The sequence below is a fragment of the Canis lupus genome, chromosome 5 (genome assembly GCF_011100685.1).
Source record: "Canis lupus familiaris isolate Mischka breed German Shepherd chromosome 5, alternate assembly UU_Cfam_GSD_1.0, whole genome shotgun sequence".
NCBI classification, from domain to species: Eukaryota; Metazoa; Chordata; class Mammalia; order Carnivora; family Canidae; genus Canis; species Canis lupus.
Genome location: NC_049226.1, coordinates 46006159 through 46021695, shown reverse-complemented (window position 1 = coordinate 46021695; position 15537 = coordinate 46006159). Strand labels below are relative to the sequence as shown.

The 15537-nt window shown below is 36.6% G+C and overlaps 1 protein-coding gene across 1 annotated transcript in view; it reads left to right on the top strand.

The window, feature by feature from the left end:
- CACHD1 (cache domain containing 1) overlaps positions 1-15537 on the top strand; it is a 202074-nt gene that overhangs the window by 77405 nt on the left and 109132 nt on the right. Inside the window, exon 2 of the mRNA XM_038538809.1 lies at positions 2172-2234. Coding sequence (XP_038394737.1) covers positions 2172-2234 — 63 coding nt within the window. The remainder of the gene's footprint in view (positions 1-2171; positions 2235-15537) is intronic.

Genomic DNA, 15537 nt, shown 5'->3' with positions numbered 1-15537 from the left:
GATCTCGAACAGATCCCAGTAATCAGACTCATTAATATATCTGCATCAGAATTACAGAACATTCACATTAAGTGGTTTAATAAAGGTTATAAGTACACATCAGTTGGAGTTGGGATTTACTGCCAAATAAATTCAGATCATGTCCTATTTTGCTAACAAATGTGTTATGTGAAACTTTTGATTTTTTTAGAGCTTTTGAATTTTGGAAAGACACTTAAAGGACTGTTGATCTGCACTATGTTTGGGTGTTAGCTCCTAACAGAGGTGGGTGCTGTTGTTGTTAGCTCCTAATAGAGATGGGTTTTGTTGTTGTTATTTTACGTGTATAAGGCAGACATGTGGCATATTCTTATGAGATAATGCAGTAAGGGACACCAGATTGGGAGTCACTGCCTGGGTTCCAATTCCAGCCTTGCAAAGTGACCCTGGGTAAGATCGTTAATTTCCCAAGGTAGTAGTTTTTCATCTTTGGAGCAATAGTGATTTCCTTATAATAATGGAATAGGATAATGATGGAATAGGATATGCACACAAAGGTGCAATATGTGCATGGCATTAGATACCCAACAAATCTGCTTGTTTTTTCTTCTGTATAATGGAGATAATAGTGCCTGTCACGGAGGTGTTTTAGGAAACATTTTAAAATAATTAAATAGATGTAACCTGCTGAGAATAATGTCTGCCTGTAGTAAGCATTTATTACATAGTAGCCAGTATCATTATCGTTAGCACTATTACTAAAAATCTGTATCTTTCTTATCAGTCTTTTTTTTTTTTTTTAATTTTCTTATTTGAGAGAGAGCACACACATGTGCTCAACCTCAGGGGAGAGGCACAGGGAGGGGGGGAGAGAAATTTAAGCAGGCTCTGCGCCGAGCACCAAGTGGGATACTGGACTGGAGATCACTACCTGAGCTGAAACCAAGAGTCGACCATTAACCTAGTGTACCACCCAGGCGCCCCTCAGCAGAGTCACTTTTAGGAAAGAAAGGGAAAATAAACATCTGTTGAATGAATGAGTAGTGTATTGTAAAATTATGATAATTCATACTTAGAATTTTCCAGACTGTAATTAAATTCCATTCTGTCACAAACCTGCCCCCCCATCCCCTCTCAACCCCCCCCCTTCCCCAGCACCTTATCTTTCCTCATTTGCACAGCACTTGGTAAACTTGGCACTTGCCTTCCTCACCACAACCATGCAGGTGTGTTGGACTGTCCTGGAAGCTGTCCCAGATGCCGACAAGCCCTTGGCAGTAGGATAGAAAGGGAAAAGGGAAGTTTTGGCTGACATCTCCAGGTCTGACTCCTTACTCATCTGGAGAATTCCAGTGGTATCTTTAAAGTTTTAGGATAAATGATGGGGTCCGTGCTCTTTTCTTGTGTCTCTAACAGATATGTATCTTGGATTCTAATTTCTTTAGTTTGTTATATATTAATCTCTTGGGAGTGCTTGGTAATGGGAGGGGTTTGGTAAAGTCATAAGTCTGCAGGGATGTTTTAAACGCAGGCAATATACGGAGGGGGTGGGTACTAGCTAGGCAGAGAGCAGTGGAAGAATGTGTGTGCTTGTGTGTCACAGTTTGGACTAATGTCTTGGCACGGCTGTCCCATTTCCTGACATGTAAGAACTGGATCTTAAGGCCGCACATATTTGGCAAGCCCTATTATGTTACCCTCTCGAGGGAGTGCTTGGGTAATGAAGGTGATAGATAATATTTGGTAGGTACTGGTGGGACCAGGGACATGAGACAATATGGAAAGAATCCTTTTTAAAGACCTTTATTACATTAGATTCTAGTGTCTGTAAACAATTACAGCATTCAGGGAGTGCAGGATTTAAATGAGAAACACAACTTTGTCAGATTATACCACTTGGATAAAATGGCATGGGCTCCGGAAATCTATAATTAAATGTATTTCTGAAAATGAAAAATATAGTGGGACATCTGGTTTATTTCACTACAGAAGTGCCTGGGTATTGCTTATATAAGTGTGATTGACTTTGGCTGATATGTGGATTTCTCTGTGTAAAATAACAGTATTCTAATTAAATTTTTTCTGCCTGATTCTATTTGTGTTGTAAACAAATTAGTCACGTGCACACACACTCATTAAAAAATGATGGTCTTTAGAAAATCTAATGTTTGTTCATTTTCTTTTTGTTCCAGCGAATATTCAACTCCTTTGTTTACACTGAGAAAATCTCAAATGGAGAAAGTGAAGTACAGCAGGTAAGAGATTATTCAGTCCTCAGCCTTTTGTCTTGCTTTTGGATATGGCTTCATTGCTCGTTGTGAGATTTTCCCCGGTTCTGTGTATGATTTCATGTAGGTCTTAACCTCACACTTGAAGTTCTTATAGACAGTTGATAGAATGGTTCCATGGATGGTTTTTCACTATTTGTTATACTTTGGAAATAATTATTTAATTCCTTTTTGTTTTTGAAAACTCCTAAACAGATCCAAATTTTAAAAAGATTAGAAATTATTCCATCCAATATCAGAAGAAGTGTCCAGGCTTTGGAGTTAGACTAACCCAGGTCAAATTCTCCCTTATTTCGTGACCCCCCAGTAAACAAGTTAGCCTTTCTTTTCTTTTCTTTTTTTTTTTTTTTTAAGATTTTATTTATTTATTCATGAGAGACCCAGAGAGAGGTAGAGGGAGAAGCAGGCTCCCTGCAGGGAGCCCATGCAGGACTCAATCCCAGGACCCTGGGATCACGTCCTGAGCCAAAGGCAGATGCTCAACCACTGAACCACCCAGGTGCCCTGCAAGTTGGCCTTTTTGACCTTCAGTTTCTAAGTTTTCAATAAGGTGAATACAATATCTACTTTATGAAGTGAGAATTGTTAATTGAGAACAAATAAGATCCTTTATGTGGAAGATTCTGGCATAGAAGCAGCTCAGTGGATATTGGCTTCTTTTATTTTTTGATTTTTCTTTCCTCCCCTTGTATCCTTCCTTTGCTTCTTTCCTTTCCTCTTTCAATGCTGTGTGGGATCAGGAAGTTCTGAGGCCAGATTCTATTTACTTTATTTACAGCTGCCTTCAAATGGACTGCTTCCTAAATTAAAACAGTGTTGGTGAACTTGGTCATAAATAATTGATCTGTGCTTGAAAAGAAGGGGTGGTAAAGAGGAATCTGGGTTTTAATTTCAACTAATCCACCAACTTCATTACACCATGTGACTATCAACTGGTAATTTGAAGCGAGGCTGGAAACTTAAGTAAAAAACAGAACCAAGCTAAAAACCAGAGTGTAGCAGAGTGCTTCCCCAGAATAAAAAGATAACTATAGTAAAACACATAATAATTCAAAATCTGAGATGCTGCCTTTATTTTATTCATGAAAAACAGCTTGACTTGATCCAAGCTTCAGAAGTGCTGTACAAGAGGAAAAACCTTTGCAACTGTCATTAGTGAAGTTATTTATGGGATAGTTATTTATTTATAAGAAATTACTGTGGTTTAATCTTGAAGTTGAGCATTTCCTCTGTATAGATCTTAAAATGTTTTATTGGTTTCTGCAGGTTAAATTTAAAGGATGTAAGCACTTATGTATGTATTCTTTTTTTCTTAGCTTTAGATATTTTTAAAAACTAATGACCCTAAATTACAGTGAATATGATGTGGTTTACTGTATCGAGTCTTATCGTAATGATTCCTGTCTTATTTATATTCCAGCAAACTGAGAAGTGCCTTTAGGGTCATGAAATTTAAGAGGCGCTTTTTCTTTTAATGTAGGGAAGATTTCTACACAAAGCATGTTTGGGGAAACTTTTTGGGAGACCAGAGGCCACTTGATAACCTTTTAAAGAAACTGATCCAGGGATATCGGTTTTGTTGCTTTTCTTGAAGTAACAGAGACAAGTTCTTCTTCAACTGTATTCAAATGTGAAACTTGTTTTGTTTTCCCAGACCGATGTCATTGCTTCATTTATCAAGCTGTGCACAAAGCTTGGAAGCCTTTCATAATTTTTTTAAATTAAAAAAATTTTTTTAATCATCATGCAAATGAGCACTTACGGAACCCTGGTGCTTTATTACATTGATTTTTCCACCACCCCCCCCTCCAAATTACCTTGAAGGAAAGATACCCTTATTACAGATGAGCAAACTAAAGCTCCAAGAGATAAAATAAGTTACCTGTAGTCTCATGGCTGTTAAGTTAGCTAGTTTCAAGTTTGACACAAAGTTTTATATATGAATATTTTTTTGAGTTCATTTTTAAAGTTTGTATTTTCAATTCAAAACAATAGCTTCTGCTAAGCTTTTTTTTTTTTTTTAATCTGAGTAATTCAAATGGAAAATTATCACATGGTTCTGTGTTTCCCCTCTCTGATTATCAAAAAGTTCTCTTTTATGTTGACCCAGAATGTACTTTTAACCTTTCTCCAGTCTTTCTAGTCTGCCCTCTGGAAGAACCCAGAACAAATAGATCTTATGCCTCTTTTGCATCCAGTATGTGGAGATAATTATCATGTCATTATTATTATAAGAACAATCTCAACTGCTTATAAGATTTGTTTGATAAGCCAAAACAGGCTAGTTATCCAAAGTAGGTTATTGACCTCTGTACTCTATTTTAGCTCAGTCTTTAGTGGACCACTTCATGTTTTGGTGTATTTTGTAGGATCTGGAATCATGACTTGAGTTTTCTATCCATCATTCCTCCATTGGGGTAATGAAAACTAGAACCTCATGGGTTCTTACTCTCCCACCTTACTAATCAGATCTCATTGAGAGTTGGATCTGACTTGTGCATATTATATAAGTTGGCAGTAAATCTAATGTGTTGTTAATATCTTCTGGTTAGGGGAGCAAAGTAATTAAACTAATAAAAAACATTTTGTGATTCTTGACTCTTACCACAAAATTCTCTATGGCATAGACTTTGCTTTTTCTAATTATTTCTTTTAAATTAACCTTCAGAGTGTGGGTCTAAATGCCTAACAATGTGTTTTAAATCTTTAATTAGTTCAGTATCTGTGTAGTTTTGCTGCCAAAAGTCTATGGCAACAGCCTAAGGAAAATAAAAATCCCATGCGTGCATTCTTACGAGGAGCATTTCCCATAGACTCCATTTTTTAAAACTTTGAAAAATGAAATTGTGTGAGCACATAAAGCTGTTATATGAAATTGAACTTGAATCAAGAAAAATAAATTTTTCATCAAGTGCCCCAAAGAGAGCAAATCATCATCCATAAGGCACAAAGCAATGAAGAAGAAAAGAAACAAAGGGAGAAAGAAGCTCTTGGAGCCCTTAATTGGATCATCAAAGAAATCAGAGGCTCCTTGGACAGGTTTCAAGAGTTTGGTCTAACTTTTTCACAAATGTTCTACTAATTATTTAGATTAATCACTTATTCAATGAAATAGCAAACATATTTTCCTCATGCAGTATTTCATAAACTATTGATGGCAGTAGCTGATTTTAGAAGACTTCAGAATTCTTTTGGAACAGGCATTCGTGGTAAGAGCAACACTTACGTGTGTGATGTACCTGACCTTGGACCGAGGGCTTTCCTTGAGCAGTACTCCTCCTTTCTTAAATGGTGTCTACTTCTCTCTCTCCTGGATCCTATTCTTCAGCATGTAAACATGCTATTCTCCTGTCTTAACCACAAACAAACCCTTGACCCCACTTTGCTCTCCATGTTCTGCCACACTTTTTCTTTCCTTTTGAAGCCCAAACCATCACAAGGTGTCTATATTCCCTGGATCCAGTTGTCCCATTCTCTAAAACTTTGTCCAGCCCTACAAGTTCCACAAAACTGCTCTCTTCAAGGTCACCAGTGATGTCCAATTTGCTAAATCCAGGGTCCTTGTTCTATCTGATTAACATCAGTGTTAAGAAGTTGGTCAGTTCCATTGTGTTGATAAACTTACAAGGCTTGGGTCTGCAGGATCCCACACTTGCCTCCTTGGTGTTTCTTAGTACATTCCTGCTTTAGGGCTTTGCACTGGTGTTGCGCAGACCTAGGACTCCAAGGGCCTTCACCTGCTTTGTCTTTCCTCAGAAGTCATTTGCTGAAAGAGGAGACTGCCGTATTTTAAGATGCAGCCCACCTTGCCTGCCAAACTCCTGATTTTCCTTTACCTTGTTCTACTTTTTCTTTTTCCCTTATTTCTTATCACTTTGTGGTTTTAAGGTATTGGCTTTATAAAACCAGTTTGGAAACATTCTCTTGTCCTTTACTTTTGAAAAGAGTATATCGGTGGTATTCCTTTCTATTTTGGTAAAATACACCCAGAATGCCATCTGCACCTGGAGCACTCTGTGTGGGCATCAGTTTCTTTAATAGCTACAGGTCTTTGGGTTTTGTGGGTAGGGTTTAGGGGGGAGGTTTCATTTTTTTCTTCTCAGATTTTCTGTTTCGTATCAATTTTTGTAAGTGGATTTTTTTTTTCAAGAAATTTGTCCTTTTCATCTAAATTGTCAAATTTGTTGGCATAAAAGTGTTTAATATTTTATTCTTTTAATATCTGTAGGCTAAAAGAAAAACATAGAACATAAAACAGTAAAACAAAATGCTAGCTTTTTTGGGGAAAAAATCCGTTAAATGGATAAATCAGAGTGACAGAGAATGAGAGAGAATGAATGGCAAAGTAAATTGGTGATGATCGAGTTTTTAAAACTTGAACTTGGCCTCATTAATTTACTCCACTTTCTATTTCAAGATTTAAGTTCTTTATAATTTCTTTCCTTATGTTTTAGGTTAATTTTGGTCTTTCAATTCTTAAATTGGAATTTTAGGTCTTTTTTTTTTTTTTTTTTTTTAAACACCTTTTGGTTTTTCAAACAGAGTCATTTAACACTGTAAACTGTCCTTTAAGCACTGCTTTTGTTACAGCTCAAAGTTTATCACTGTTTTATTATGGTTCAATTTTTAAAATATTTTCTAATTTCTTTTTTGACCCATGGATTACTTTATAGTGTGTTGTCCAATTTCCAAAACAGTTGGGATTTTCTTAGCTATTGTTACTAATTTCTAATTTAATTTCACTGTGGTCAAAGAACATATTCTATATGATTTCAGTCCTTGTTAGTTTATTGAAATTTTGAGTTTTATGGCTCAGCACATGATGTATTTTGGTGAGTATACCATGTAAACTTGAAAAGATTGTGTATTTGGCAGTTGCTGACTCTTCGGTTCTTTATATACCCATTAGGTTTAGCAGGTTGATAATTTAGATATTTATTTTGGGCCTGATTTTTATATGTCTGATCCTATCATTGCTAAGAGGATTGTTAATATTTATATTGGTGGAATTAGTATTTTTTCATTTAATTCTGCCCATTTTTGCCTTCTATAGTTTGAGGCTTCATTATTGGGCATGTATACGTTTAAAATTGGTCTTTCTGATGAGTTTTTGACATTGTAAAATGTTGTTCTTTATCTCTGATTACATTGGTCTTTCCTTGAACTTTAAGTTCATGTTAATATAGTCACTCCAGCCTTTCTATGCTTACTATTTGCACTGTCTTTTCATAAGCATTTACCTTTGGTCTCCATTGGTAACAGTGTATCTTTTGTAAACAGAATATAGTTGAGGCTTTTTTTTTTTTTTTTTTTTAATTTGGCAATTTAGGTTTTTGGGAGTATTTACTTTGATTTTTGGATTTGGGTCAACTATTTTTTCATTTTCCCCTCTTTTAGTTCTTCCCCCACCTCCTTTTGAATTTTTGAAGTTTTTTGGAATTTCATATTAATCTCTTTTAGCTTTTTAAAGCTATATTTCTCTTATTTTTAGGTTTATGCTATATAAATTATATACAGCCTTAACTTATTACAGTGTATTTGGAATTAATATTCTAACACTTCATATGAAATCTAGAACCCTCATAACCTTATAGGTCCATTTTTCCACTGCTACCCTTCATGCTAGAGTTCTATCTGTTGTAAACTGCACAAGAGAATGTTACAGATGTTGCTTTAAACTGTCCTAGGAACTTAACAAATTAAAAGAAAAATAAATGTTGGGTACTTGACCATTTCCAATGAGCTTCCATTTTTTCCAAAGATAATCAACTGATAGTCTAAGAACTTCTTTTATTTTATTTATTTATTTATTTATTTATTTATTTATTTATTTATTTATTTATTTATTTATGGTGAAAAAATTTAGATTTATAGCCGGTTGGACTCCGTTTAGATGATCCCAATTTTGTTGGCAACATCCAAAGCATCATAGTCAGGAGCCAGTTGAACATATGCTTTCTTCTCTCCATCAGGCCTGATCAAGGTGTTGACCTTAGCCACATCAGTGTCATAGAGCTGCTTCACAGCCTGTTTGATCTGGTGCTTATTGGCCTTGACATCCACAATGAACACAAGTGTGTTGTTTTCTGTTTTCTTCATGGCTGACTCAGTAGTCAGGGGGAACTTGATGATGGCCTAGTGATCAAGCTTGTTTCTCCTGGGGGTGCTCTTTGAAGGATATTTGGGCTCCCTTCGGAGACGCAGGGTCTTGGGTCGTCGGAATGTAGGTGATATACGGATCTTCTTTTTTTTGTGACTGTGCATGCCTTTCAGCACCGCTTTCTTAGCTTTCAAAGCCTTGGCTTTGGCTTTGGCTTTGGGAGGGGCAGGGGCTTCCTTCACCTTTGGCACCATCTTCGTGAAAGGGGAAGGGCTAAGAACTTCTCTTAATATTTAGTTGTAGTGAAGATTTTCTGGTGACAAAGTCTCTTATTATTGTACTGCTCAGAAAATGTCTGTTTGCCTTTACTCTTAAAGGATATTTTTGCTTGAGATGGAATTCTAGACTGATTGCTTTTTAAAAATCTTTTAACGCATAAATGATGTTGTATTGTGTGCTGGACTCCACTTCTGATGAGAAGTCTGTGAAAGTTGTCCCTGGATGTAATATCATCACCCCCCAAACACACACACACACACACACACACACACACACACACACACACGCACACCCTGGCTGCTTTGACATTTTTTCCCCCTCTCTCTTTGGTTTTCAGCAATTTGACTATAACTGTCTAGACCTAACAGTCTTGGTATTTATTTATCCTCTCTGGTGTTTGTTGAGCTTTCTAAATCTATAAATGTATAGTCTTCATCAAATTGAGGAAATTTTGATCATTACTTCCTCGGATATTTTTTCTGCATCATTCGCCTTTCTCCTGCTGGGACTTTAATCACATATATGCTAGATCTTTTGATATTTTACATGTTTCTGAGTTAATGCCTCCTCCTCCTCTTTAAATTATTTTCCTCTCTGACTTTCAGATGAGATAATTTTTGTTGATCTGTCTTTAACTTTACTCCTATTGCCTCAGCCTGGTGTTGAACTCCACAGATTTTTTTTTTTTTTAAGCTTCAGTATCATATTTTTAAACTTCAGGATTTCCACTTGTTTCTTTCTAATGGGGTATTTTTCTAAGATTTTTTTCATTCATTGCAAGCATGTTTTCCTTTGTATCCTTGAGCATAGTTATGATAGCTGCTTTAGAATCCTGCCTACTGCTTCTAACATCTGCAAATATTTGAACTTGATTTTTGTTTCTTTATTCTTGAAAATTGGTCACACTTTGGTTTTTCTTCTGTCAAAAAATTTGGACTGTACTCTGGAGACTATGAAAAATTTTGGATTCTATTATATTCCTGTGAGAAGAGTTGATTTTTTTTTTTTTGTTTGTTTGTTTTAGCAGGCAATTGGGCTGATTGGATGCAAACTGCTAGTCTATTTCTTGTGTTTCAAAACACTCTAGTATTTAAAATGTATTTTGGTAGAAGTCCGTCGTTTTTCTTAATTATTTTTATCAATTGTTATTTGATACTGACAGTTCTACCTGCAAGATTTAGAATTTGATGTTTTATTTCACCAAATACAATTCACTGGAGTGCAGCAAAGGAGAAGCATATTGGTCTTAAAAGAAATTGATACTTAGCAGATGCTAATACTCCAAATTATTCTTGTACCTAAGTATAAATTCAAGTCTCTAGTCATGAGGAATTTGGACCAAGTCAAAACAATGGATTAGAATCTATCTAAAAAGCAATATCTAGATCATGAACAAAATTATATCCCTTTATTCATAGAAGAAGGAATATACTCTGAAGCAGAACAAACACAAAATAGTTCTTTCTTCAAAGATACTATGAATAGACATAGTCTGTCTTTAGAGAGAGGATACTTTATGTGCCAAAATGTAAATAATCAGTTGTATGTAGTGGGATGTTTCAGAATTTTAGAGTTGGAAGGGACCTCTGAGACCATGGGTACGGGCCAGAAAGGTTAGGAAGCTTCCTTCCAGTCTTTGGGGCAGCCTTCTTGTGTAGGGATTGCTTGGAATGGAGAACTAAAGAGCCTCATCTTTTGATACAGAAAACAGAGTTCCACATAGGTTCTGTCATTTACTATCAATTTGATTTTTGGCATGACACTTAACCTTTCAGTGTCTGCATCCATTTTATTTATAAAATAGAGGTAATAGTCTATCTTGCAAGATTGCTTAAAAAGTTACCTGGCTGGCACAGACTAGATATTTCAGTATTTTGTATTCTGCTTTCAGAGGTATTCAGTATTTTGTATTCTGCTTTCAAAATGCCGGTAGAGGGATCCCTGGGTGGCGCAGCGGTTTGACGCCTGCCTTTGGCCCAGGGCGCGATCCTGGAGACCTGGGATCGAATCCCACGTCGGGCTCCCGGTGCATGGAGCCTGCTTCTCCCTCTGCCTGTGTCTCTGCCTCTCTCTCTCTCTCTGTGTGACTATCATAAATTAAAAAAAAAAAAAAATGCCGGTAGAGTGTGCATATAAGAGTGAAGGAGTGAGAAGATTGCTATTCTTAATGTGTTAATATTCTTAGGTAACGCCTGCAAGAAAAGATCTATGAATTTTAGAGAATTTCTGGGACAGAATGATCACAGAAAGACCCTTGAAGGGGGACTAGTGGGAGCTTTAACTAGAAGCCATGCTAGTCGAGAAGTAGGAGACTGGACATGGGATTTATATTGGCTTTGCATTTGTATTACTTGTGTATTTCTATTACTGGAAACTCTTCACTGTAGGAAAACCTGGTTACATTATTGAACTGTGCACTGAACCACAGAAGAAAGGGACAATGGTAAACAAGAGGAGGTGTGGAAGTCAAGAGGAGGTCTGAACACTTGAGAATCAGGTGTTCTGATTCTGGCTCCCTGTGCCTGGTACTAAAGTAGGCATTTAGCAAATATTTGTTTTAAAAAAGTTTCTAGAGATACCCTTGCACCTTGGTATTCATATTTCCAGAATCTGGGTTTATTTTGGATTGCCCAGCCAAGTATAACCTAGTGTGGTAGTAGCCTGAAGGCTCACATTTTGTTGATAATTACCTAGTTAAGTATGTTCAAGGCTCAGACTTGTCCAGAGTTAGAGGAATCCTGGAGGTGGTGTAGATGGATTCCATTCTTTCTTTGCCTCTAACCTTTCCCCCACCTGTCCCTGGGGGATTTATTTAGGCTGAGCCCTGGTTTAATTCACCCACTTACTGAAATCTGCACTTGGCTCTGTGTTTATTGTAAGTGTTCATGAAATTTTAGTTGAATAAGTGAACAAAAGGCACTAAATTTGTAGGAAGGTAAAAGGAAGATTGAAAGCTAGTGAAGCCACCCAGATGAGGAATTTATAATGATCAACCAAGGCTCAGAGCAAACAGATGATTATTCTCGAAAACCAGAGCCCTGGCAAATTGAGCAGGTTGTTTAGGTTTCCTTGATTGGAAATTAATCTAGGTCTCTTTCAGCTCTTATTGTTCATAGTCTGACTTTCCAAGAGAAATTCCTTTTTATCTTAGAAACCCTCTTCCTGGCCCAACGTATTCCTTGTTCCATAAGATGAGATGGTGGTCTCTCACTTTGGAAAAATAGTATAAGAGAGGGTGTGATAGTTTTAATATTTATGTGACTCTTTATTTTTTAGTATATCCATGTATATTTTCTCATTTTATCCTCTTAATGACATCATAAAAAGTGCAGCTATCAGTATCCCATTTTCCATACGGGAAAACTGTATCAGAGAGGTCATTATAAGTGTTAAAGTGACAAAGACAGAATTTTTCTACTTTTGTGTTTTCTTTGTATCATATTGGTTATGATAATATTTGTCATCATTTATTGAATATGTATTATTAAGTACTGTCATTAAATCTTCTGTAGCCACATAGTTCTCCCCCCACCCTTTAAATTCTTCTGTCTTACCTCAGTGTTTCTCCTCAGTGAGGCCCTTCTTGGCCACTTGTTTCTAAATTTTATTAATTGCACCCCTCTTTACTTTTTATCCTCATTTCAGTTTTATTTATCTCCTTATAATTTATCACCTAGGATGTGTATATGCATTTATTTTTTATATGCATTTTTGTATGCATTTATATATTATTATTTCCTAGTAGAACAAAAACTCTTTGAGGGCAGAGCTATTCAATTCCTCGATGCGCTCTCAGTATCCGGAAAAAATATCTACATGTAGTATATGGTAGGTACTCAGTAAACATTTGCTATAGGAATTCATAATCTTCAAAACCAGCTCTATAAAGCTTACGGACGAAGAAAATTATGCACAGGTAAATATCTTGTCCAGGGTCATCTTAAGTGGTTAGAGAAATTGATTATGAATTCAAGTGAATTTAGATTTGGTGTTCTACTACATATCTTCAAAATTTCATCTCCTAAGGTATGAGGGAAGGTACTGCAGAAGCTGTTGTAAAATGTAAGGATGAAATTCTATCTTTCTTTTCTTTCCACTTCTTCCTCTAACAATTCACCTTATCTGCTTGATATATTAGAGTTTAGTATGAAGTTTTTTTTTTTTTAAAGATTTTACTTATTTATTCATAGAGACAGAGAGCGAGAGAGACAGACAGACAGACACAGGCAGAGGGAGAGGTGGGCTCCATGCAGGGAGCCCGACGTGGGACTCGATCCCAGGTCTCCAGGATCACACCCGAGGCTGCAGGCGGTGCTAAACCCTGGGCTGGGGGATCCCTGGGTGGCGCAGCGGTTTGGCGCCTGCCTTTGGCCCAGGGCGCGATCCTGGAGACCCAGGATCGAATCCCACATCGGGCTCCCGGTGCATGGAGCCTGCTTCTCCCTCTGCCTGTGTCTCTGCCTCTCTCTCTCTCTCTCTCTCTCTCTCTCTGTGACTATCATAAATAAATAAAAGTTAAAAAAAAAAAAAAATTAAACCCTGGGCTGCAGGTGGTGCTAAACCGCTGCGCCACTGGGGCTGCCCAGTATGAAGTTTTTTTAAAGTAGTGTGTCACTTTAAAAAAGATCTACCATTGATTACACTATATCCTTCTGCTTTTCAAAAATAATCCTGCAAGGTTGAGTTTGAGTTTAAAAGAAATGCACAAATATTATGATTAGGAGATACTCCTTAAACTTTGTTGGAAATGGTAAGAAAATATTAAATAAATGTTCTTAAAGCAGAGAGAAAATTTAAGGTATTTGTAGGTCCTCTAAAAATAAACTCCTAAGTGGAAGGACCATGTCAGAATAATGTTGTAGTGCTTTATGGATATTGGGAATGAATGGATAAACTAGAGTATGATCTCTTGGAGGGGAGATTCTGAGCATACTGTGGTAAGTGGTAGATAGTTGATGAATTCAGCAAACATTTGTTGAGGACTTACTATATACTTGACATTGTAGGAAGAGAAACAAAGAGCTTATCCCAAGGACATAGTTAAGTCACACGAGACATGTGTTCATATATTTGGTATATCTTGCTAATCTCTTGCAGGTGATGCCCCAAAGGACAGAAGTACCCTCTTTGGGAAATATTTCCTGATTGTATTTGAGACTGAACAGTGGTCTGAATAGATTATCAATTCCATCTAATGTGGCAGTACTTTCAGCTCAAACTAGAAATTTTTTCTAGAGTTCTAATAAATGGGGGGTGGGTGCAAGAACTGGATTGTACCTAAACGGTGTTTATTCTGGAGAAAGATTATTTATTTGACACAACAGTTTGTGTTCTTTTAACAAATGCTGCTTAATGTGAATTATCTCCTTGAATTTTTACCACAACCCTGTGATACAAATACAATTCCTCTTACCATTTTAGATTTGAGAAAATTGAGACTCTGCTAAGCAATTTCCCAAAATCATTCTTGAATTAGGTGATATGGCCAAGATTTTAATCAGTGTGGTCTGATGTTGCTTTTTATACTTTTTCCACTGCCAGTTTTCTGTAGGTCTTCAATTTTTAAAAAGGAAGGTGGTTTATTCTCTCCTGAGAGTATTACTCATCAACCAAAGCAAGAAAGGAATATGTCTAAACATTTTAAGTACTATGATGAATATTAGCTGCTAAATGAGGAAAAGATTGAGTTTAAATGCTCAGTTGACATGGGTAAAACAATGACTGGGGTGCCTTCTGGACTGTTAGTGACAAGCCTTTTAACTCTAATAAATCACAAGGATGTAATATGAGGAAGAGCATTATATTACTAAGGGATCATCCTGCAGGAACATAAACAAGATATAAAAGTTAAATGAAATCTTTCACTCTTTTTTCCCCCCCCACAGTTCATCATTATTCCGTTAGAACATAACCCTAAGACACTTGCTAATAATGTATGTCACTATGGAATTTCTGTTGGGTTTTGGCTTGTTTTGTTGTTGGCGTTGTTTTGTAAATGAGTACCTCTTATATAAGAACTTTTAGCTAATGGAGTAATTGAAAAACTGCAGCTGTTGAGTTAGTACTTAGGATTAAAGTCTAATAGAGTGAGCTTCCTTTCTGTTACACGCAAGTAGAACTTGGTTGACTCTGGCATTCCCAGTGTGGAACTGTGGTTGGTAAAGCTTTTCATAGTATGGCTTCCCTGGAGAGTGTAGCAAACCCTTTGCTACTCTCAGGACTCCTAGGTTCTCTCTCAGTATGAAGCTTTGACAATAATCAGTATTTCTGACAAGCCAATAATCAGTATTTCTGATTATTGTCAATGTTACTGATTAATAATCAGGAACTGCTCAGCCAGCTTGCCTGGGGGAGGGGCGGGGAGCAAGATGGCTCAGGAGAATGAAAGCAACCAGATGGCTACCTATCTCACTATTTAATAAATAGCAGTTTGGAATTTCAACTATTTATCTTGTTTATATTTTAAGGAAAAAATATATATGCAGCATATGTTCCATATGCTTGTTTATATTTGGAAATTAAAATATGGTTGTATGCATGCATGAAAAGTTTAATTCTGATGCCAAATATAGACTGGCTGACTTTAAGCATATGTGTCCTGTACGTTAGCCAATGTATGTGCCTCATATTGAGATAAGGGGAGATAATCCTGCTCTCTCTCTCACTCACACACGCCTCTCCTGTGTACTCACACATTTGATATGATGTACTCTCTTTGAACACACACAAAAAATGCAGTATCTATTGTTTACAGATATGCATTGTATTCTGTGCACATATTTACAGTCTCTGTAACCCAACATTCATGTTTACATTTGTTATATGTACTCTTACCCCGGCAATAGAAAATGGAAATCTTTCTCTCCCACCACCATCACACACTAATATTTA